The 23,081-nt window shown below is 42.4% G+C and overlaps 4 protein-coding genes across 7 annotated transcripts; 2 read left to right on the plus strand and 2 right to left on the minus strand.

Annotated features, from left to right (window-relative positions):
• Positions 1–1,446: 1,446 nt before the first annotated feature.
• Positions 1,447–3,498, minus strand: LOC148883904 (sterile alpha motif domain-containing protein 15-like). Its single transcript, XM_089021447.1, has 3 exons — positions 3,062–3,498; positions 2,892–2,990; positions 1,447–2,713 (listed from the first exon to the last, which is right to left on the minus strand). Exons 1-3 carry the CDS (start codon positions 3,146–3,148, stop codon positions 2,540–2,542), a joined length of 360 nt encoding a protein of 119 aa, XP_088877573.1. The 5' UTR covers positions 3,149–3,498; the 3' UTR covers positions 1,447–2,539.
• Positions 3,499–3,549: 51 nt separating this feature from the next.
• Positions 3,550–13,217, plus strand: aldh6a1 (aldehyde dehydrogenase 6 family, member A1). Its single transcript, XM_089021441.1, has 12 exons — positions 3,550–3,703; positions 3,970–4,011; positions 4,490–4,564; positions 4,844–5,005; positions 5,094–5,172; positions 6,494–6,796; positions 6,872–6,993; positions 7,968–8,157; positions 8,222–8,403; positions 10,223–10,402; positions 12,129–12,227; positions 12,309–13,217. Exons 1-12 carry the CDS (start codon positions 3,668–3,670, stop codon positions 12,411–12,413), a joined length of 1,575 nt encoding a protein of 524 aa, XP_088877567.1. The 5' UTR covers positions 3,550–3,667; the 3' UTR covers positions 12,414–13,217.
• Positions 13,218–13,362: 145 nt separating this feature from the next.
• LOC148883906 (uncharacterized) lies at positions 13,363–16,312 on the plus strand. 3 transcript variants are annotated; one of them, XM_089021446.1, is made up of 7 exons: positions 13,363–14,043; positions 14,112–14,175; positions 14,253–14,285; positions 14,362–14,430; positions 14,512–14,582; positions 14,687–14,718; positions 16,176–16,312. In XM_089021446.1, the coding sequence occupies exons 1-6, from the start codon at positions 13,934–13,936 to the stop codon at positions 14,700–14,702; spliced, it is 363 nt and encodes a 120-aa protein (XP_088877572.1). In that variant the 5' UTR covers positions 13,363–13,933; the 3' UTR covers positions 14,703–14,718; positions 16,176–16,312. The 3 variants fall into 3 exon arrangements, with proteins under 3 accessions (XP_088877572.1, XP_088877571.1, XP_088877570.1); XM_089021445.1 differs by lacking the exon at positions 16,176–16,312 and adding an exon at positions 14,905–15,042; XM_089021444.1 differs by lacking the exon at positions 16,176–16,312 and having other exon boundaries at positions 13,363–13,672; positions 13,929–14,043; positions 14,687–14,826.
• A 172-nt stretch (positions 16,313–16,484) lies between these two features.
• znf410 (zinc finger protein 410) lies at positions 16,485–22,737 on the minus strand. Of its 2 annotated transcripts, none has more exons than XM_089021442.1 (12): positions 22,601–22,737; positions 22,283–22,364; positions 22,154–22,205; positions 21,545–21,677; positions 21,051–21,242; positions 20,103–20,312; positions 18,957–19,146; positions 18,127–18,308; positions 17,208–17,297; positions 17,004–17,123; positions 16,746–16,865; positions 16,485–16,663 (listed from the first exon to the last, which is right to left on the minus strand). In XM_089021442.1, the coding sequence occupies exons 3-12, from the start codon at positions 22,184–22,186 to the stop codon at positions 16,566–16,568; spliced, it is 1,368 nt and encodes a 455-aa protein (XP_088877568.1). In that variant the 5' UTR covers positions 22,187–22,205; positions 22,283–22,364; positions 22,601–22,737; the 3' UTR covers positions 16,485–16,565. The 2 variants fall into 2 exon arrangements, with proteins under 2 accessions (XP_088877568.1, XP_088877569.1); XM_089021443.1 differs by having other exon boundaries at positions 22,154–22,208.
• Between the last annotated feature and the right edge of the window lie 344 nt (positions 22,738–23,081).

Genomic DNA, 23,081 nt, shown 5'->3' on the forward strand with positions numbered 1-23,081 from the left:
GCGACAGAATGCAGCATGCAGCACTTTGTTCTTCTCAAAAATATACGGATTTGGGAGCAAAACTCAGTCAGTCGCACCCCTTGGCATGTTTGAACAATTCAGGCCTCCATACTTGTTGTGAAGCCTCAAGCTTCCGTCTTTCAAAGTGACAAGAAGTTAGCTATTTTTGGTATGAAGCAATAAATTTCAAGGCTTTGACGAACACCTACGATGGGGTAATGTTCCCAAACAAGCCCAAATGGGAAGCAGGTGTCTCAGACAGATGGGCAGCGGTAAATTGCAAAGCAGTAATGTTTAATTAGTTTGGGGATAGACCTAAATGAAGAGGATGCGATGAAATATGTTGTTGTTTTTGGGTATTCTTGCATCTGTTGCAATCACAGTAAAGTGCAGATCAGTCGGTGAATAAATGTTGACTTGGCTGAAACTTAAAGCTCCCTAGAGAATCCATTGGTATGTTATAACAAAGCATCCCCCACGATAGTATACCTTAACTCATTCACTGCCATTCACAAATTTATTCAGGAATTGAAAATACGACTTACAGCACAGGTGTTAAAGTCAAGGCCCTGGGGCCAAATCCGGCCCGTCACATCATTTTTTTGGCCCGCGAAAGCAAATCAAACTCGTGAAATTCCAAGCTCGCTAAAATCCTAACCTAAATGTCATATTTTTGGATGTAAACCACAATAACAGTCATTATTCTTGACTTCAGATTTGAAAACGAGTTATTCATTAATTTGTTGTGCGCTCTATTTGTAATATGTGGAGGGGATTAAACATTCTAATGGCTTCCCCAAATTCATAACGGTACCCCTGACTTAGAGCATCATTCCCAAATTTGTTCGGGTTTTGTTTTTTCTTGTTTAGGTGTCGATAAAGCGCTGGACATGGCCTCCGGCAATGTTTTTTTTCCCCTTTCACAAGGGGGCAGCATTTGCTTTTTTTTCATGTTAGCACTTTCTTCCAGCTTCAGCTGTTAAAGCGCTACATGAACCAATATGTATTGCATTGTATTTTGGACAGCCGCCCTCATTTCAAGTTCATAAAACTCCAGACCCATATAATTTAGGAATTAACTTTTTTTTCTGATGAAAAAAGATAGTCTTAGGTGCCTTACACTGCATTGAATGTTTATCTAGTCCTAAAACTCAATATATCTGTGGGTCCTGGAATTTGAGTTAAAATGACACTGGAGACGACACATTTTTGCATGTCTGGCAGTGAATGAGTTAAAATGCCATTGCTTTTACTTCATTCAATAATAATAATAATAATACATTTCATTTATAAGCGCCTTTCAAAACTCTCAAGGACACTTCACAGTCACAGGATATTTTCTCTGCGGGTGAGCAGCGGCAGCCACACGCGCCAGCATTCACTCAACCCGGAAGTAACAAAGTAAAAAAAATAGAAGTAACTAAAACACAAAAATGCTTTCATTGTTTATTAGTATAAAAAATTTAAAATGATTATAAAAAATCCAAATGATACTCCACAATCGCTTGCTCTGATCCAATAATACAGTTTGCCAACCTGACTGAAATTGACATTCTTTTTTTTTTTGCAGGAAGATATACGTACTGTATTATATATCAATACATAGCTATGCTATATCTTGTATTTGGACATATTTTTTTACATGTCTGGCAGTGATTGAGTTAAAGTCAAAACAGGTTATTTAGCTCTTAATCACAACATTGTCTCAAAGGGCTTGACAGGCCCACCGTTCCAAAAAAATCAACATGTAGAAAAGGAAAATATTTATTTTTATGAAACGTTAAAAAGTGGATGACACAGAGGAGAAATGGCAGCGAAACAGGCCTAAACCCAGATGTGCACCTTCTAACTACTATCCATGACTTTAACATACCTTTCAACAAGACCTCAGCACTGAACAGACTGCTAGTTACCGTTACCTTGAGGTCAGATTATTAGCGTACTGGGTTATAGAAATGGACATCCAACGTGTCCTCTTCAGTGAAAGCCCCGACGGCACACTTAAGTCATGATTATTTCAAACAATAGCTCATGGATTTGATTACACAGCATATTGTACTAGCAGCACTTTGCCGCGGCCGTAATTACAACAGGCAGGCTCTCAGCGGACGGGAAGTGTGAATGTCAGAAACTCGCATGTGAGTGACTCACCAGGGCAGTTGGAGGGCAGAATATTGCATCTACCCCCCACCCCACACACCTCTTGCTTCTCTAGGCCCAATACAGTATGCCATAAACTCGCGGCATTGTAGTTTTCCTTTTAGAATGCATATATCTAATTATCTATTATGGAATTACTTTCTACAATTAATATTTTTATTTTTTTACATTACTGTATTAAGTTCCTCATCCGTGAATCACTAAGCAGCTGTAATACTAGTCGTTTATTGCAGAGAATGAAGAATATATGAAGAATATATGAAGATTATATGACCATTAGTGTTGTGATTTTGCCTTTCTGCAATTGGGAAGACATTTAAAAAAATTGAAAAGTAAAATCTGGAAGGCACAGCGGTTCAATGTACACACTTTGATCTCATCAATGGCTGATGTCTTCCAGGAGCTGCTGTCGGGTGAGCTCATCGGTCTTCACCCCTGTGCGGCTCTTCATCTCCAGGAGGAGACCCTCAATGTCCCGTGGCGGGTCCGCGATGCTGCGACTCCACAGGACCTTTGAGATTCCCAGCAGCTCACGCACGCGTGCTGCGATAGCCTGTTGAGCACACAGCAGGTGAGTACGCAATGTCGGATGGGGGTGAGGGAGCCTTTTGATAAAATGGTGCACATAGAGAAAAAGACAATGTGTGTGTTGCACATTGTCTCTAACCTTCTTTTATATTGGATATAAGCTTCTATTGTTTATGATAACGCTTGTGAGCGACTTGCACTACCTGCATGTCTTTAAAATCTGTGATTCCAAGTCTTGGCATGTGAACACAATCCACAAAGATCAGCTTTCTCCCCGTGACACAGTTTTCGGTGAAGCACAGCTGCCATGAAAACAATTTAAATGATATTCACTACTGTATATCGTCGTTATCCAGTGTTAATAACAACCTACGTGATATTGTGGAAACCCAATGGATTCAATCCATCTCGCAACATCTTCACAACTCCACTGCAGGAAATCCATGTTACATGTTCCCATGGAAACTGGCACTTCACAACTCGAGTGTTAAATTTTAGTTGTTTGACTTCACTTAACTTGTCTCTGAGCGAGCTTTGACGCTGAACCCCGATTTTTATTATATCTTGACTTGTTGTTAGTGTACGCACCTTTTGACATATTTTTGACGCCACACATCGCCAAGAGGTTTGAACCACAGACGAGTTATATTCAGGTGACGATTGATAACACCCAATCAGCTTGTAGGAAATGGGGGCGTCTGGTAATTACCGCCTGATGATTGGTCCGCTGTTAAAACCTCCCGCCCTAACAGGGAAGTAAAACGACGGCACTCGCTGACGTATATTTTAATCGATTCACAAACCACGTGGAGCAATAGTCTACCACAAACACCGAGCACTCCGAGTATTTTACGGATCGCAGGTTACTGATCCAACCCCGCCTCCCACCTCCTGCATTCTTGCCAGGGGACGTTTTGACGGCTTCTACGTGTTTTGTGGTGGGTCGCTTGAAGGACTAAAACTAACCTTAGTTTCCACAATGGCAGCAATATTCCGCTCCGTGCTGAAAAAGAAGGTACATCATGAAAATTGCACAAAAATGTCAACTTCTGGGCTAGTAGGTTGGAGCTAATAGCTACTAAGCTAGCTTGCAGCATGCACTGCTGCGGTGTTTGCACGAGGCTTGGTTGCTCGGTTAAATTACGCCATATTCGCTTCACTTAAAGTCATTGTCGAGTGAATAAACGTGTTTTGATTAATGACTGAAATGGGTCTTATCTGCATCACGTGAACAAGATAGCCGAGTTGAGTGCTAACCAAATTTGTTTGAATACTTTCCAGACATCCTCCGTCCAGCTGGGCCGTATGTGCTACTCCTCTGTGGTAAGATGAAATAACGCACGATGCAGCTTTCCCCAACTCCCGAATATGCAACGTCACGTTGACGTTGAGAGTGAACGTGACAGGGATCCTTCACGTCACCTTTCGTCTAATTGAAGCACTTTTCTCTGCAGAAAAACGTAAAATGGTGAAAAATAGCGAGATAGAACATACAATTCAACAACCCACCAATAAACGCTAATGGTTCCATATCAAATTTTAAGCAGATTCTTTACTTACAGACACTTTGGGTGTTCAAATATCTGACATGTTTCGGCGACTACTTCCGCCTTCGACAGTGTGTGGACAGTCGCCGAAACATGTCAGATATTTGAACACCCACACTGTCTGTACGTAAAGAATCTGCTTAAAATTAGATATCAAGTAGATGGGATGAACTTAGTACAACGGTTCCATATCAAGTTTCAATTTCAGAGTACAGTATATGTCACGTGATGGTGTGTTTGTTTGACCTCTGCAGCCCACCACTAAGCTGTTCATTGATGGAAAATTTGTCGAGTCCAACACATCCGAATGGCTCGACATTCACAACCCTGTGAGTATTTATAGATGCATTTGCTGGCTCTATTGCACTATTAAAGGAAGTTTGAAGAGAGGAATCAAGTACTTCATAAGATATCGGAGTCCTCAGCAACATTCTGGCGGGCAGATGAAGCCTCGTAAATACGCTAGTTAAATTTACGCCATTGTGAAGGACAAGAAAAACATTTTGTTGTAAATTTTAATAATGCGAATAATCCGAAGTAACGACTTCCCCGCACCGGTCGCAGTCGACGTGTCTGAACGGGCTGTCTGCTCCCTGTTCTCGTCGTAGGCCACAAATGATGTGGTGGGTCGCGTCCCCAAAGCCACCCAGTCAGAAATGCTGGCTGCTGTGGAGTCCTGTTCCCGCACATTCCGCTCCTGGTCAGAAACGTCCATCCTGAGCCGCCAGCAGATCTTCCTACGCTACCAGCAGCTTATCAAAGACAATATTGTAAGAGTTCTTTTGATTATGTCATCACAACTCCCATGCGAGGAAAGTTGCAGATTCTTGTCTGTCTTACTTTTTTATTTTATTTTAGAAAGAGTTGGCTAAGATGATCACATTAGAACAAGGCAAGACTCTGGCAGATGCTGAAGGCGATGTATTCCGAGGACTGCGTGAGTGCCAAAACGCTTCTTCAGCTAAATGAATGGGTGCTTAATGTGAATTCTCTGGAGCAGGATGACTTGGAAAACTTTTTTTAATGCCAGAGAAATGAACTCGATATCGTGTCAGCAAGCAGTCACATCCTGTTTACATAAGCTGTGTATACCTAAAGGCAATTTGCCACTTCAGAAATTACTGATGCATGCTTGATTACAGGTTTCACAGATTTGATGAATTCTGACATCATTGTTTATTTTGTTTGAACCATTTCATTGTCATCAACAATTATTTTTAAGGACCTGCCGATAACATTGACTTTAAAAATGGCTTCTTATTTTCACTGTCAGAAATCGCATTGCATCTATTGAATCCAGATCTGATCGAGATAGTTACAGTGATACCTCGCTTTACGAACGCTTTAGCTAATGAACTTTTCGCATTACAAACATTAAATTAGCGAAAATATAATCTTGGCATATGAACTAGTTTTCGGGAGACACACGGAGCGGCACAATGGCTGGCGGACCAGTTTTCCACACCCTCTTTATTTCAGTGCAGACGTGGTTTGTTATCAAGTGGATACTTTTGCTTTTCTGGGACCGAAAAAGACCCCACCACAGGCTAGTGTTAATTCGAAGAGGACAGAAAAGAAAATTATGCTCGCGCAGAAGAAGGAGATCATCGAGAAACACGAACGAGGTGTGCGTTTGATTTGACTTGGCGTCCCAGGACCAGTATGCTAAGTCGACCATTGCTACGTGTGGTTAAGGGTGTTTCTGTGTTGTCTAAGTAACGGTCTCAGGCAATAGAAGATGTTGAAAAACTTCTGTTTAATATGGATTAACGAAAAGCAGTGAGCAGGGGACCGTGTGTGAGGATATTCTATTCTATTATCGCAAAGAAAGCACGACAACTTCACTCTGATATCATCAAGAGGCAACTACATCAAGGACCATCACAAAGGTAAATAAAACACCTTTATTGTACAGTTTATTTCTTTAATTACAATACAATAGAACATTTATTAGACATAAAAGAAGGTATGTCTTGTGTAGTTAAGATTTATTTTGGAGAAAATTATGTTTTATGGGGACCTGGAAACGGATTATTCTCATTTTTAATCGTTTCCTATAGGAAATTGATGTTTGGAAGAGACACTTTTCACCTTACACACACTTTCTGGGAACCAATTAAGTTTGTAAGCTGAGGTATCACTATTTATTTCATACCACAGTTTAAACTGAAATCTCATACCAATTTCTTCACCACAAAATGGAGTACGAATTTCCAGCCATTTTGACGTACCGTTATTTTGTCGCCATCCTCCGACAGAGGTGGTGGAGCACGCCTGCAGCATCACGTCGCTGATGCTGGGTGAGACGCTGCCGTCCATCACTAAGGACATGGATACGTACACCTACCGCCTGCCCATCGGTGTGTGCGCCGGCATCGCTCCCTTCAACTTTCCCGCCATGATCCCGCTGTGGATGTTCCCCATCGGCATGGTGTGCGGCAACACCTACCTGATGAAGCCGTCAGAGCGCGTTCCCGGATGCACTATGCTGCTGGCTAAGATGCTGCAGGACGCCGGAGCGCCCGACGGCACTCTTAACATCATCCACGGCCAGCACGCAGGTCAGTCCAGTAACGAACGCGGGCGCTGTGTTTAATCCAGAGGATTTAAAGCCTCCGTGTATATTTTCAACACAGCCGTCAACTTCATCTGTGACCACCCCGCAATTAAAGCCATCAGCTTCGTGGGATCCAACCAGGCGGGAGAGTACATCTATGAAAGAGGCTCCAAGAACGGGAAGAGGGTGCAGTCTAACATGGTACATCTTAGCCTCAAATATTAACTCATTCACTGCCAGACATGTGCAAAAATGTGTCCACTCGAGTGCCAGGGTTTTTGTCATTTTCACTCAAATTCCAATACTCACAGAATATTGAGTTTAAGGACTAAAGCTCGCATACCTCCAGTACAACAGCAAACATGGCCAAGAGGTTGTTGTTGTCGGAGTCACGCAGCAGTTTACACCCTTAAAGTGTTTCTTGTTTGTGGAATTGTAACATATCCAGCTAGTTGTTTGCTATCTAGCGGATTTGTAACAGATAACAAGGAGACAGAATGAACTTAAGACAAATAGCTAGCTGGCTAGCAGCCATCTATTAGCTACCTAGCTATTTGACTTACTTCCGATTTGAGTCAACGCTGGCCCATCTGGCTGCCGCTGCTCACCCACAGAAAAACTTAACCTGTGACTGTAAAGTGACCTTGAGAGTTTTGAAAAGCGCTTATAAATGAAATGTATTATTATTATTATTAAAGACGGCGTTAGAAACCTTAGACTCTGTTTCATCAGAAAAGAAGAGTTAATTCCTAAATTATATGGGTCTGGAGTTATATGAGCTTGGGTCCGAGAGGACATTAATTTAATCTGTGCTGTATGTCATGCATATTAGCATATTTGACAATAAAGCTGACTTTGACTTTGACTTTGACTTGAAATGAGGGCGGCTGTCCAAAATACAATGCAATACATACATATTGGTTTATATGGTGCTTTAACAAGAGCTAAAGCTAGTACAATGCAGCAACATGGAAAAAAAGGGAAATGCTGTCCCCTTGTGGAAAGGAAGAAAAAAAAACATTGCCAGAGACCATGGCCAGCGCTGTATCGGCACTCAAGCATGAAAAAACAAAACTCGAACAAATTCAGGAATAGCGCTCGATGTCATATTTTCAATTCCATACACGCTACTTTATGCGCAAGATTCTGCCTGATGTGTGGGTTATTTTACCCAGGGCGCCAAAAACCACGGCGTGGTGATGCCAGACGCCAACAAGGAGAACACCATCAACCAGCTGGTGGGCGCTGCTTTCGGAGCGGCCGGCCAGCGCTGCATGGCTCTCTCCACTGCCATTTTTGTGGGGGAGTCTCGCGATTGGCTCCCGGAGCTGGTGGAGCGCTCCAAATCGCTGCGGGTCAACGCAGGTAAACGCCATACCCTCCCCACACTTCAGTTACATGTTGCAGACTAACAAGGTAAGATGTAAAGGCGATCAGCCCGGCGCCGACGTGGGGCCGCTCATCTCGCCCGAAGCCAAGGCGCGCGTGGAGTCCCTGATCGAGAGCGGCGTCGACGAGGGCGCCAAGCTGCTGCTGGATGGCAGGAACGTCAACGTGAAAGGATATGAGAACGGCAATTTTGTAGGACCCACCATCTTGAGCAGTGTAACGGTAAGTCTCCACTATTTCTCTTTTTCCTCAGAAAATGTTCTGAAGCTTTCGACTAAGGACAGGTGTCAAAGTCAAGGCCCGGGGGCCAAATCCGTTCCGCCACATCATTTTTTTCGGCCCGCGAAAGCAAGTCAAACTTGTGAAATTCCATGATGCTTGCTAAAATCTGAACCAAAATTTCATATTTTTGGATGTAAACCACAATAACAGTCATTGTTCTTGACTTCAGATAGTTATTCATTCATTTTTCGTGCGCTCTATATGTAATATTTGGAGGGGGTTAAACATTCTAATGGCTTCCCCAAATTCATAACGGCCCGAGAGAGGAAAGCGTAACTACAATGTGGCCCGCGGCAAAAACTGACTGCATCCCTGACCTAGAGCCCCTCAAATTGTCCCTTTTAAATGGCGTGAGAAAGCCGCGCTTCATCCCCTATCTCAAAAGCTCTACTGATTTCAAGACCCTTTGTCACATGATCAGGTTAGAATAATAATAATAATAATAATAATAATAATACATTTGATTTCTAAGCGCCTTTCAAAACTCTCAAGGTCACTTTACAGTCACGGTATCAGTTTTTATGTGGGTGAGCAGCGGCGGCCACACGCAGCAGTATTCACTCAACCCGAAAGTAACTCAAACAGATAGAAAGCTAGCTAGCTAATAGCTAGCCAATAGATAGATAGCTAGCTAGGTAGCTAGCCAGTCAACTAGAAAGATATACAGCGAGCCAGCTACATAGCTAGCTAGCTAGATTGATAAAACATACTCAAATATGATATCCTTGCAGCATACATTTGTATTTCACTTGATTATTAATCAAATAAATCATCCATATCAAATAAATGATAATTTTACCGGTTCGTGGATAGTTTATATTCAAGACAATTGATTTGTCAGTTATCTTTTTTTCACATGTAGTTATTCAAGCGGCTATATTTTTAATGAGCTCACGTTCATACATATGAAGGAGCCTTTTTAATGATAATCAAGGTGGGCCGGTGTCTAAATTAACGCTACAAGTATTATATCACTCTTGATAATTTATTATTATTCTATAAAAGTATTGTTGGATTTGGCCTGGCCTGTGCTAAAATTGGATTAGATTGTATTAGCCTATATTAGTCTCGCAGTGATGAAATGGACATTTCACAGCAGCAAAGTGATGGAAATAAGAGGAAAGGAATGGAAGAAGTAGAAAAACAAAATACAGGAGCTGCTGTAAAATCAGACTCTCGCGGCGCCATCGTAAAGTCAAAACAACAACAAAAATAAAGTTACAACACAAATGACAGAACAGTCATTAAATTTTAAGCACTTTCTGCACCCTCTTTGTTGTATGAATCAGTTCTAGATGAAAGCGGAGAGGATATAAACATCATTTTCACCAGTGGTTAAGGGAAAGTCATGGTGAAATATGCACGTCTGCTACAAGCTAAATGTTGAGAGCAAACACGAAGCTGTAGCATCCATTGACAAAAACAGATTGTCCCACGTCAATCCACTTCAATTCCAAGCCGCGACACTTCCACATAGGCATCGGTGGATTCCTCAAATGCAATGGAGGGGGATGACGGACAGAAACGCCCCTGTAAGAATCACATCACACCAAACAAAAAGCACCCTATTGAATGAAGGAAAAATCCTCATTGTTGTGTCTTCACGCAGTTGTTCTATTTTGCGTCCCCCACCGAGCGACTATCCCGAGGAAGATGCGAACGTACTTGTTTTGCACTTTCACCGAAGCATAAAACGTTTGAACTTTCAAGCAGCTGCAGGCAAAGACTTGCTATTTATTGCATTTAATGATTTCTCCAGCCCGACATGACATGCTACAAGGAAGAGATTTTTGGACCGGTGTTGGTCGTGCTGGAGGCTGACAACCTGGATGACGCCATCTCCATGATCAACAACAACCCCTTTGGCAACGGCACGGCCATATTTACCTCCAACGGGGCCACCGCACGCAAATATACGCACGAGGTGGACGTGGGCCAGGTGAAATCAGTCTGTCAATAACAAAATATCTTGGCTTTTCTTAATATTGTGAAATCACATACAGCAATCAGAATCGCAATCAGAAAACCTTTAAAGGACCACCGACGTCTCCGGACAAGTTGTGTCCATAATTTGTAAAATGGTTTCAAATGACTTCTACTGAGCGTATTTTACAAAGATTCCACCGCATATAGCTCTATTTTACGTTTTAAGACTCGCGCTGAATAATCAGGAAGTCTTGTTTTTGAGTTGGTGACGAGTACATACGTGACGTCACTAAAGGACCGTACGCCTTGACCGTAAAAAAGACGCATTGCACGTCAGTGTATTTTTCAGCCTGTGGAAGCGGAGGTAGCCACTGGGGGTTGCCATTTTGTGCCTCTTTTTTTAGGTGAGCGATTTTCCCCCAATGTTGCCTCAAAATGGCACATATAATTCATTAATCGATGGCAAAAATGTATGCTATCCTCTTCAGAACTATTTGAATCATATTCATAACTGGATGTGTAACAAGAAAGCATATTCTCCGAATCTGAAGCCATTGTTTGGATTCTCCAGCAATGCAAGACGTCTTGGCGTGACGTCACAAACTGGGGGCGGGACTTTCTGAAAATGCCCAATTCGCAGCTCAGTTTTTTTTGCAGATTTGGGACACTAAGTCATTTTTATTGGTGTTTTGCATTTGACTAAAAATATATCAGACCCATATAATTTAGGAATTACAGTAAAGTCTCGTTATATCGATATCGGATATATCGATAGTCCCGGTTATATCGATACTATTTCTATGCACGTACGGAGAAAATTACATGCAAACAGGGTCGGATATATCGATAGTCCCGGTTATATCGATATTTTTTTGGACTCCCTTGAATATCGATATAACGAGACTTTACTGTAACTCTTTGTTTTTCTGATAAAAGAAGAGGGTCTAAAATTCTATATTATGTGGGTCCTGGAATTCAAGTGACAGTGACAAAAACCCTGGCACTGGAGCGAACACATTTTTAGCACACGCCTGGCAGTGAATGAGTTCTATTTGCTGCCTATTAGCTCTCTGGCTGGCTAGCTAGCTGGCTATCTATTAGCTAGCTAGCTTTCTCACTATTTGAGTTACTTCTGGGTTAAGTGAACGCTGGCACTTGTGACTAGCCACTGCTCACCCACAGAAAAACTTATCCTGTGACTGAAAAAAAGTGACCGAGAGTTGCCTTTCCAGCAGCTTTTCCAGCAAAGGCGCTTCTAAATGGAATGTATTTCTATTAATTATCCAATATCCAATATCCAAATATTATTAATAATAATAATAATAATAATACATTTCATTTCTAAGCGCCTTTCAAAACTCTCAAGGTCACTTTACGGTCACTGGATCAGTTTTTCTGAGGGTGAGCAGTGGCAAGCCAGATGCGCCAGAGTTCACTCAATCCGGAAGTCATTCAAATAAATAGAAAGCCAGCTTGCTAGCTAATAGATAGCCAGCTACATAGCCATATAGGTAAGAGATAGCTAGCTATCCAGATGGCTAATTATTAATATAATGTTGTTATTATTATTATTATTATTATAAAACCTGTCTGCGTGTATAATGTAATGATGTGATAATTTCAAAGTCAAAAGTCAAAGTCAGCTTTATTGTCAAATATGCTAATATGGATGACATACAGCACAGATGAAATTACTGTCCTCTCGGACCCAGCAATTTTTAATTTGTGATTATCCATAGATTGGCGTGAATGTTCCCATTCCCGTCCCACTGCCCATGTTTTCTTTCACCGGCTCGAGGGGCTCCTTCAGGGGTGACACGAACTTCTATGGCAAACAGGTCAGAAATCTTTCACAGAAATCGTTCAAATCGCCACAGAAAAGTAGATTGATTGTCTCAAACTGACATTTATTCGTGTAGGGGATCCAGTTTTACACACAGATCAAGACCGTCACATCACAATGGAAAGCAGAGGATGCCACCGTATCCAGCCCGGCGGTTACCATGCCGACCATGGGACGCTAAACCTCCAATGCTACCTTCTGTGACATTGACATGTGCCTTAAATAACATGACGGAGTAATGGAGGAAGGATGCTATGCTTTTTTTAAACAAAATATATCGCGTTGGTGGCTCATGTGACAAGTTGGATCTCTTTTGTGATGTCTACAATCGCTCTTTTAAGTCTGTAGGTGCAATAAAAAAATCAAGATTAGACTCCAAGTGGTCACATCAGATGCCAACTACAGCTTCCCCAGCACACGCAGCGACTGATACATGGGTAGGATGACCTTTGGTCCAATACGAAATGTGATTACACACTTTCATCTGTGATGCTTTCAAGATGTCTTGTATCAATATTATCCGCTCTGGTTCAGATTGAAGTTTAATGGCAATAATTGACAGAGGTTTATTTGGCATTCGTGATGTGTTTTGGAAAGCCCTCAATTGTAAAAAACAAAAAAAACGCTGTTTCACACTAACGTAGCTTTGCAAGACTTGCACAAATTGATCAGCCAAATGCTACAATGGTAAATCCGTGCTTCATGTCTTGTCCTCATTGGTTCATTTTGATTGTTTAGCATTACATTAATTATCAAATCCATCCGCCATCTTACTTTGTAGGTTCTTTAAAATGAAAGTTAATTTCAAAAGTGTACACTACTTTTAGCACATTATATATGATGATTAAAGAGGAAGATAATGTAAAGATTGTAATACATTTTGTACACCATACACACCAGGGCAATGTATTCATCATATGGACCTTGATAAAAAAAAATGTTTGATAATTTCTTTTGGTTTTAATAAATGCAAATGTCAAAATTCGCCATGCTTTCCTGCGGAGATAAATTCAACTTGGAGGTCCTCTGCATGGAGCTGACTGTTAGCCACATGCACCAGTCCAATTGGTAAGCCTGCTGTTCAATTAAACCAGGTTTCGGGAACTCATTGGCCATGATGAGTGGGATCATTGTCATATTTTTTTTTTTTTTATTGATCGCGTGTATCGTTTGGGGAACTGCAACATGGCCGACTGTGCCATCGTCCTCAAGCACAAGCTGTCGCCCTCTTGAGGCCACTGCGAATTGCTCTAAGTAACAATTTCCACCATTCCCGAAATATTTGCTATTTCTACAAAACACTGAAGAACTATCTGTGGATAAACATGTCTTTTCTCTTTCACAGATTAAGAAAAGCTGTATCGAAAAGGACAACAGGCCTCAAGTGGATCTAGATCTCAGCTTGCCTGTGGACAAGTCTGGTTCTCTCCTACACCAAAGGTGACTGATAGTAAGTCGGTGTTTAGCTCCCAAAAACGACCATGTAAATCTGAAAATGAGCTCTATCGATCTGTCGGGGGTCAAAGATTAAAATACAAGTTACGCCACTGCACAATGAGGCTCACTTGGATCAGGTGTTCCAAATGACCATACCCCCTAATCAGATTGGCTGTCGTAGCCCGGACGGATAGCTCTTGACTTGGCTCCACCCCTGACCCCTAACCCGGAAGTATTACGTTGGTGCAATTGAAAGCAGGTGTCATGGGCGAATTGTCGCTCCTTCTGTTGAACTGCTCGTCTCAATGCACATTGAGGGCTTCTCAGTCGAATGGATGGCGAGTCGAAGGCTGTGACAAGTCTGCTCCTGCCAGGTAACCAAACAATTGGCTAATTGAACACGCATGTGGGGCAACTGCCATTTTGTGGGTATGTTTTGCAGGGCTGCGATGGGTGAGATGAAGAAAAGGAGCTGCTCCACAAATGCACAACTGAGTGGAACACAGGTAACTTAATAAGGTTTATGAGTAAATTGACCAGCATACACTTGTTTTATTTTAAATTATTTTTTCCTCCTCTGCAGTTGTGGATGGTTGACGATTGGCCAAAAAGTCAGGTAAGCAAAATGGATGAATGGCAGCATGTGTATTGATTGTGAACGTTTCCAAAATCTCAGATGCCTTTTTTTTAAGGTCTCATCGCACAACGCTGCCGTCCCACGTACTGCATGGAGCTGTTGGCCAGATGCACCAGCCAAATTGGTAAGCCTGCTGTTCACTTAAACTAGTGTTAGAGATTGACCATGATGAGTGAGCTCATTTGTCACTCCCCCCTTCAATCAGGTGTTTTGTTTGGGGAACTGCAACAGGTCTGACTGTTCCATCGTCTTCTTGAGGCCAATGTGTCAACCACTGTAAGTAAACATTTCCTCCATTCTCAATTTTGTCATGCTAATTTTATTTTATGTAAGACTAAAGAACAATCTGTGATTAATTCTTTTTTTTTGTCCTTCCACAGGCGAAGAGGAACTTGAAGTGGCCGCATCTGCCGTGAGTATGTTTCGAACTCGGGTCGCCCGGTTACAAGTCTAGTGCTTGTACCACTACACCAAGGGGGAGGGAGTGTCGGTTCGTGCGGCACTTGTATTTGACATCCTCGGCAAAACACTTAGTATATATTTTAAAGTGTTATAAGTTCCTCGCTTCGCTTTCATTCGTGGCTTTTCAACATCCCAGATCCTGAACCATGTTCAGGACCACCCGTTCTTCAAGCCGGCCTTCTTGGCTCTGTTCATGCCGGAACCACCGCTGGGGCTGGGACCCAGCTCACGCTTGACCATCTGAACCAACATTTATTCTCTCACCGGGTGGGATTTGAACCCACACCGCCTGCGCCCAATGCAGGAGAGTGTACCTCTACACTACCGGTGACTGTGACATGCTGGGCGTTTTGGTCACATTTGATACCAACAACTGATGTGCCCCCGGAAAAAGTAGCTAAGTGTTTCATGTCGATTTTTCTCAATTGCAGCATGTGGGTTTCGAACCCACTTTCCCTGCATCAAACGCAAGCAAGTGTACCACTACACCACCAGTGACAATGAATGTTTAGGTTCCTTGGTCATATTTGATACCAACAGCTGAGGTGTACCAGGAAAATGCAACCAAGTGTTTTACCTAATACAATTCTTCAAGGAGGGTTTGAACCCACATTGCCTGCACCCAATGTCAGCAGGTGTACCATTACACCACCAGTGACTATGAATCGCTGTTCTGCTTGGTCAAATTTGATACCAACAACTGAGGTTTCCCAGGAAAAAGTTACTAAGTGTTTCAAGCTTATTTTTTTTACCAATGTCAGTGTGTGCACCACTACACGAGCAGTGACTTTCACTGGACTGACTCCTCATATTTATTTGATACTAACAACTGAGGTTTCCCAGGAAAAAAAATAAACATCAAATGCTTCATGTGGAATTTTCACAAAGACCTGTCGTTGGGTTTAAACACATGACACATGTACCCACCAAAAGCGAGTGCACCAGTACTCTAATCTTAAATAGGACAATTTTAGTCAGTGTATAATAAGGCGTTTTTAGCTGGAAAAAAAAAACACAACCATTCAGGGTTTTTTTTTCTATTTTGCATGTCACCATGCATATAATATAGAATAATTTGATTCATATTGGTGAGTGAATATATCTCATGTTGTGATCACATATGACAGACATGCATTTTTGAGTGTTCTGTGAAAACCATGTACAATTATTTTAGCAGGAAAAAATGTCTTGCACTGTGCTTAATGTGCCACAAGAGGGCGACAAAGCGCGTCCGTCTTTTAGAACATTTTATCTCGCCCACGTTTAAATTTTTCAGGAAAACAATCATTTGTGTTTAAAGTTTGATTTTTAGATGTCACTGAGTGGGGTTTAAACCTCATCAACTTGAAAACAATAATGGAAACAATGTCACAGTGTAATCCAACATTCCCTTTCTCTTGTTTGTAGGAGTACATTTTGTTGGTACATATAACGGAAGGCAAAATTCAGATGTACCTCACAGGATGGCAAGAGCGGCCAAGCTATGCGCATTTGCACAGGACAGTCCGCCCTGCATGTTGGAAGTATGAGGTCAGCGATTTCCCATGTTCGTCAGGCAGCCGCGTCCAGCCTCACATCAAGAACTTGAAGATCACCAAAGTGGAGACTCACTTCAACAAAGCTCTGGTCGTCCAAGGAGTTAAACCTCCCTCGTGTTCCGCCATTACTGCATCACAACCAAGTTAAATTCGCTTTCCTTCACCCACCACCACATTAGCATTTGGTGAGTATCAAATATTCTTAATCTTCAGAAGTATTAATTCGATATTTCACGGAAGTGGCATTTCCGTTCAAGTTCTATAGCAGTGCCACGACATCTCCATGAGTGGCCCCTTCTGTTGTCATGGTGACCATCTGATGTGGAGAAGTGAGGACACTCACAGATTCTGCGGGACCTGAAGGAAACACAACAACAAAAAAAGCTACCTTGACGGTAATTGTACTTAAAATGGCTTCATCCCTAAAAATAACACCAACCTGGTGACCTGAGCATGGCGTGATGGAGGTTGACGGCATCCACGCCGGTGGCCATGGCAACCAGGCCGGCCCTGCTTTCGCCGTCGGCTTCCAGGAGGCTGCTGTGTGTCAGGGCCTCAGCTGTGTCACACAAATGAAAAAGTGACAAGATTGTCAATCCATCTTGTATCTGCTATTTTTCTTAAGCCAGACCGACACTGTAAAAAAATTAGATTGAAGCACACATTCAATGAGACCACCGCGCGTTTGTGTAAAGACCTGTTTCCCTGTTTTCAGGTGCGAGGCTGTCCTCCCCGTGGCGTCTCCTTATATGGACGTTCCTGCTTCCGGACTGAGAGAACGTTTTCCCACAGATTCCGCATTGGTGAGGCTTCTCTCCTAAGTCACACCCAATATCTAAAAGTCACTTAAACACGTCCATATTGCAGGGAGGTTGGGGGGGGGGGGGGGGGTTGTACTGACCAGAATGTACGAGCATGTGTTTTCTCAGACTGGAATACTCGGCAAAGGAGCGCCCACATCCATCTGCTTCACACACAAATGGCTTCTCTCCTAAACATATGCACACACATTAATTTTCACAAATATAATCAAATCAATACAATCTCGCTAAAGCATAAATAACATACCGAAAAAAATGTTTTTCAAAAATCCAGATTATATTTGTGTTTTGGGCAGAGTGCCAATGCGTATGTGGAACTGCCGCTGCTTGGAATTGAAGCGGATTTACGTTTCACAGGAGATGTGAGACAATCGCTTTTTGGCAACGGATGCTACAGCTTTGTGTTTGTTTTCAACATTTAGCATGTAGCAGACATGGACATTTCACCATAACGTCCCGGATCCACTGGTGAAAAGGACACTTTGATCCACGCCTTTTTCATCTAGAACTGCTTCATACAACATAGAGGGTGAAGAAAGTGCTTAAGCATGAATGAGTGTATGTCTTTTGTGTTGTCACATTACTTGTTATTTGGTATTTTTTGTTGTTGTTTTCACTTCAAGATGGCGCCGTGACAGTGGCTGCCTTTACAGCAGCTCCTGTATTTTGTTTTTCTACTTCTTCCATAACTTTCTTCTTCTTCCATAACTTTGCTGCTGTGAAATGTAAATTTCCCCACTGCAAGACTAATAAAGGCTAATCCAATCCAAAAATAAGTAGTGCGTGAAATTTCATGTTACCAATTTAAAAAGGTATTTTTGCTTACTGCAATTCCACTATGCCGCACCACAGTGCTAAAATACGTGTCATAAATAATGGACAATGGCTGCTTTGTTAATCGGTCTCAGGCAAGTGGACACAACTAGAATACTCTTAAATAATTTGAAAATCACACTGAATTATAAAAAAAAAGATGGTAAAAGCAGCAAATTTGCTCACCGGTGTGCACTCGTTTGTGGTTCTTGAGGTTTCCGGCTGTAGTGAATTTCTTTCCACAGTTGTTTTCCTTGCATACAAAAGGCTTGTCGCCACTGTGCGTCCTCATGTGAACCTGAAGACGCTGCAGCACGTAGAAGCTCTTACCGCAGCCTTCCGCCACGCAGCGGAACATGCGGTCATTCCTGAACACAAGCCGGAAAAAAAACATGCCACGCAAAAGTAGCCAGTCATGATTAATTTTTGCATACGTGTAGGACAACATATCAAGTGCCTGTGACCATGGAGTTCAGTTAAAATAAGACTTAAAATAATTCCGCGAACACATTTTGAAGTTGAGGCATTTTATTAACTCATTCATTGCCAAACGATGTGCAAAAATGTGTCCACTCCAGTGCCAGGGTTTTTGTCATTTTCACTCAAATTGTAGGACCCATAGAATATTGAGTTTTAGGACTACATTAACCTTCAATTCAGCATTAAAAAAAACTTAGACTCTCTTTGTTCACTAGAAAAAAAAGGTAATTCCTAAATCATATGGGTCTGGAGTTATCGGAGCTTGAAATGAGGGCGGCTGCACAAAATACAATTCCATTGATTTATATAGCACTTTAACAGCAGCTAAAGACATAAAGCGCTAACATGGACAAAAGGCAAATTCCCCCTTGTGGAAGGGAAAAACATTGCCAGAGGTCTGCCCAGCGCTTTATCGGCACGCAAGCAACAAAAACCAAACAAAACACTAATTCATGAATGGCGCTTTACGCCATAGTTTCAATTCCCGAATAAATTCAGTCAAAGTCAAACTCAAACCGTGTTATCTCGGTTGTCACCTGTGTGTCTTGAGGTGATACTTGAGATGAGCAGGCCAGGTGAAGGTCCTGCAGCATCCCTCAAAAGAGCAACGCAGGATCTGCCTGGAGGCGAGCGGGCGCCCAGTGCGAGGCGGCGGGAGCGGCGCTTGCAGCGACACCGTCTCCTCTCGCATCTCATCACCTGAAGGCGAGTCAGGCGTGTGGTGGCCTGTAGGTGACACACGAAGATGTGATCCACAAGACCTGTAGACCAGAAGTGTTGAGTATGCTTCCACCTTCATCGAAGCACTGACCTCATTATCTGCGCCGTCCTTTCAAGCAGTGCATGTTGAAGTTAGCTGTAACGTTCTAATGTTAGCTTTATATTATATTCAAACATATAACCCTTGATAATTTCATTCGATAAAAAAATCCCTATGTAAACTCTCAGTCGTACAGGAGTGGTCTATCGATGAAAATGTTTCTTCAGGCGTCATCTGTACTTCTTCGAAGGTGTCGGACGTTTTGCTCCTTATCCGAAAAGCTTCGTCAGCGAACAAAAATTGTGCTGGTAGCTCTGGCCCTATATATCCCTAAAGTCCAGTGGTGGCGGTGCCAGACCTCTTCTCTGATAGGTCTCCGCTCTAAGGTTTGGGGGAGCATGGGACTATTACCTCAAGCTAATCTGATGACTTCTTTCGTCCTGTCTGTTTATATTCTATGACTGGCTCTGATTACCCCATTTGCACGGGTATCACCTCCTCTTCAATAAAAATGCTTTGAAAAGATTTCTCTTTTTATGTTTGAATTACAAATGTATATTCTTGGGCTAGTAGTTTGCAACCTGCTGTAGCTCAATGGGGCTCACCAATATACAAAATCCCAATGTGCTAACTCCCAATGCGCTAACTTCCAGTATACAAACTCCCAGTATGCAAACTCCCAGTACGCTAACTCCCAGTACGCTAACTCCCAATACGCTAACTCCCAATATGCTAACTGCTAATATGCTAACTCCCAATATGCTAAATCCCACTGAAATAATGACTGGAGGCAAGCCTGGCGGTGTTACCGTTGGTGGCCGTGGCTGATGCAAACTCCAAATATGCAAACTCCAAATATGCAAACTCCCAATATGCCAAATCCCACTGACATAATGACTGGAGACAAGGCTGGCAGTGTTACCGTTGGCGACGTTGGCTGATCTGGCATCCTGACTGGCCTTGGCGTCCCGCGCCAGCTCGGCCCGCGTGGCCGCAATGAGGCTGTCGTGGGCCAACTCCTGCACCCGGAGGTACCAAGGGGCGATGCCATCCAGACCATAGTCTCCCGTGGTGACGTCATCGCCCGTTCCGTCCCCGGCGAAGATGAGCGACTCCGAGGAGGCTGTGATGCCTGGGACAAAATTGTATTTCTCAATGAAAATAATCCAGGGCTCCTTTTCACCATGAATGCAGTTGCAGAATGTTAAAAGCAATTTTTGAGGAAAACTGGATCGATTCTGCACTGCTGTTTAAGATTAATACTACACACTTAACACAACTCTGCAATGTTCCAATAGATTATTTTAAAGCTGCAACACTTTTTAATAATTAATCTAACAATTGTTTTGTTTAATTCATTCATGGCCATTCCCGAATTTATTCGGGAATTAAAAATATGACGTACATTGCGATTCCCGAATTAGTTCGGGTTATTATTTTTCATGCCGATAAAGCGCTGGCCATGGCCTCTGGCATAGTTTTTCCCTTCCACAAGGGGTCGGCATTTCCCTTTTTCCATGTTAGCGCTTTGTTCCAGCTTCAGCAGTTGTTAAAGCGCTATATAGACCAATATGTATGTATATTGCATTGTATTTTGTGCAGCCGCCCTCATTTCAAGCTCATATAACTCCAGACCCATAGAATTTAGGAAATAACTGTTTATTTTGATAAAAGAAAAGAGTCTAATGTTTCTTATGCTGTATTGAATGCTTATGTAGTCCTAAATCTCAATATTCTGTGGGTTCTGGAATTCGAGTGACAATGAAAAAAACCCTGGCACTCAAGTGGACACATTTTTGCACATGTCTGGCAGTGAATGAGTTAATAATCAAATTATGGGGACGTGATAACATTGACATTTGTTGTGTACCTTTTGCCAGGTTCAGAAGAACATAGGACGTGCCGTCCGACTGCTGCAAATCATGGAGGATGGGCGGCGGACTGGGTGAGGCTTGCGGGTTTTCCACATGCATCTGCTGCACCGCCAGCAGGCTCCGCTGTGACACGGCCCCCAGCTCTGACAACGAGGCTGAAGTCTCTGGTTGGGGGCTCAGCGTTCCGTCTGAACAGAAAAGGAAAGCGAAAATTTCATCTTAGTTGTTTGCCAAACTGTACCAAAAGGTGACATCAATGTGTACAGGACATCCCCACGTGGACGTCAGCAAAATAGTATATCTATAAATGCAACTCAAAATTCTTGAGCATGCAAATCAAAAGCTATTTATTAACCACACTCGGAAATAGCGATAGCTTTTTAGGGCCAGAGTTTATCTAAAATGGTCATCCATAATGGAAAAGGTCTGATGTCAACATTTCAAATTATGATTTAAAACCTTTTGTACAAATGAAGTATTGTCATGTGACCTGTAAGCTGCAGTTGGCCACACAGAGAGCTGCCGACCGGGGTCAGTAACGGAAGGCAAGGATGTTTGGACTCGGGATCCTCCAGATCTTGGACCAGTGGGATGGACGCGTTCTGGACAAACTGCACCAGCAGCTGAGAAGAGGAGACGTGACACAAATGTGATTTTTGTTTTACCGTACACACATTGCAATTTTACAATGTCAAGAATCACAGTCTCCATTAGAGCAAATAAATGCAATTTCTTTTAAGTATCATTGCTACAAAAGCATTACGAAGAGCAGTTTACAGAGTAGAGTTTACACTACTTTTACAGCTCACATAAAGTTATCAATTGTCAGCGAACTGACGAAGCTCTTCGGATGAGGAGCGAAACATCCGACACCTTCAAAGAAGTACAGATGATCGCTGAAAAAACATTTTCATTGATTCTTCCTTACAATCAAGAAATTCAAGACAATGTGTGACAATGTGTGAACTGCATTGGTTTCTTTACTTTCAACTAAATTGCCTATTTCGTGTTTGTTCACTTAAACATGATTTTGCATTGCGGGTAAAGTGTACTCTATAATGCATTTTATACACACTATGTAGTGGTTGCATCTGGTTACCTCTGGTTTGGAATCGAGCTCATCGGAAAGCATGAGTCTCTCTCGGTATCACCTGCTAAAGCAAACAACAGAGATGACTACAAGCAAAACTTTCTTCACGAACAAAGACCATAAAATTGATCTCCGAACCTTAAGAAGCTTAGAAGTCAAGTTATGCGGTGGTCATAACAAGTTTGTGTTCATCTTGAAGTCGGAGACGTCGCTCCTCGAGCTGTAGTTGCAAAACATTAAGTCAGATTATATGTCCCCGATATTTTTTCGTTCGACGAAGACGACACCAAATAGTAATCAGTGAATGACATACGAAATGTTACCCAACATTTTGTATGTTATTGTTATGAGCGATGAGCTAGCTAGCCAACATATCAACAGCCACCAACGGTCGAAAACTTAAACACCAACTATTTAAATGGTGCATTAAAATAGCGTGACAAGTGTGTTTCTCACCTCATAAAAACATAGTTGTGTTGAAACTGCAATGACACGATGTTTTATTTGGACCGAAAGAGTGTCCGGCTAGTATTGCTAGTTTGTAAGCTAGCGGCGCTGTTAAAGTCGTCACAGGTGAACCAATCAAAACTCCACTTCCGCCTTCTTCGTCCTTAATATTTGCGCTCACCGTCGCCCTCTTGTGGTCATTAATGGATATGGCCGTGTTGGTTTGCCTTTGGACTGAATACAATACAATAAATTCAAATTTATATAGCGGTTTCACAAAAGGTGCCGCCGTCTTCTTTTCCTTTCGGCTTTTCCATTCAAGGGGTCGCCACAGCAAATCAGTGTCCTCCATCTTTAGAGGTTTGATCCGCATGTTTGTTTTGGCCAAGCTTTTACGTCGGATGCCCTTCCTGACCAAACCCTCTGTATTTATCCGGGCTTGGGACCGGCACAAGAAGACTTATGTCCCTTTGTGGCTACAGAACAAGCA

This window comes from Hippocampus bargibanti, linkage group LG19 (genome assembly GCF_051943395.1).
Source record: "Hippocampus bargibanti isolate YZ-2025 linkage group LG19, ASM5194339v1, whole genome shotgun sequence".
Classification (NCBI taxonomy): domain Eukaryota; kingdom Metazoa; phylum Chordata; class Actinopteri; order Syngnathiformes; family Syngnathidae; genus Hippocampus; species Hippocampus bargibanti.

Bases quoted from the DNA above. Each gene is read 5' to 3' on its own strand.
- aldh6a1 (XM_089021441.1), top strand. From the start codon at position 3,668: ATGGCAGCAATATTCCGCTCCGTGCTGAAAAAGAAG. The intron at 6,797-6,871 runs GTCAGTCCAGTA...TTTTCAACACAG, and splicing joins CATCCACGGCCAGCACGCAG to CCGTCAACTTCATCTGTGAC. The intron at 8,404-10,222 runs GTAAGTCTCCAC...TGATTTCTCCAG, and splicing joins CCATCTTGAGCAGTGTAACG to CCCGACATGACATGCTACAA.
- znf410 (XM_089021442.1), bottom strand. From the start codon at position 22,186: ATGCTTTCCGATGAGCTCGATTCCAAACCAGAG. The intron at 21,243-21,544 runs GTCACATGACAA...TTTTCTGTTCAG, and splicing joins TGGCCAACTGCAGCTTACAG to ACGGAACGCTGAGCCCCCAA. The intron at 19,147-20,102 runs GTAACACTGCCA...TGTCACCTACAG, and splicing joins ATCAGCCAACGTCGCCAACG to GCCACCACACGCCTGACTCG.
- LOC148883906 (XM_089021446.1), top strand. From the start codon at position 13,934: ATGGGCGAATTGTCGCTCCTTCTGTTGAACTGCTCGTCTCAATGCACA. The intron at 14,044-14,111 runs GTAACCAAACAA...TATGTTTTGCAG, and splicing joins GACAAGTCTGCTCCTGCCAG to GGCTGCGATGGGTGAGATGA. The intron at 14,286-14,361 runs GTAAGCAAAATG...CTTTTTTTTAAG, and splicing joins ACGATTGGCCAAAAAGTCAG to GTCTCATCGCACAACGCTGC.
- LOC148883904 (XM_089021447.1), bottom strand. From the start codon at position 3,148: ATGGGAACATGTAACATGGATTTCCTGCAGTGGAGTTGTGAAGATGTT. The intron at 2,991-3,061 runs GTAGGTTGTTAT...TTTTCATGGCAG, and splicing joins TTGGGTTTCCACAATATCAC to CTGTGCTTCACCGAAAACTG. The intron at 2,714-2,891 runs GTAGTGCAAGTC...TGTGCTCAACAG, and splicing joins CAGATTTTAAAGACATGCAG to GCTATCGCAGCACGCGTGCG.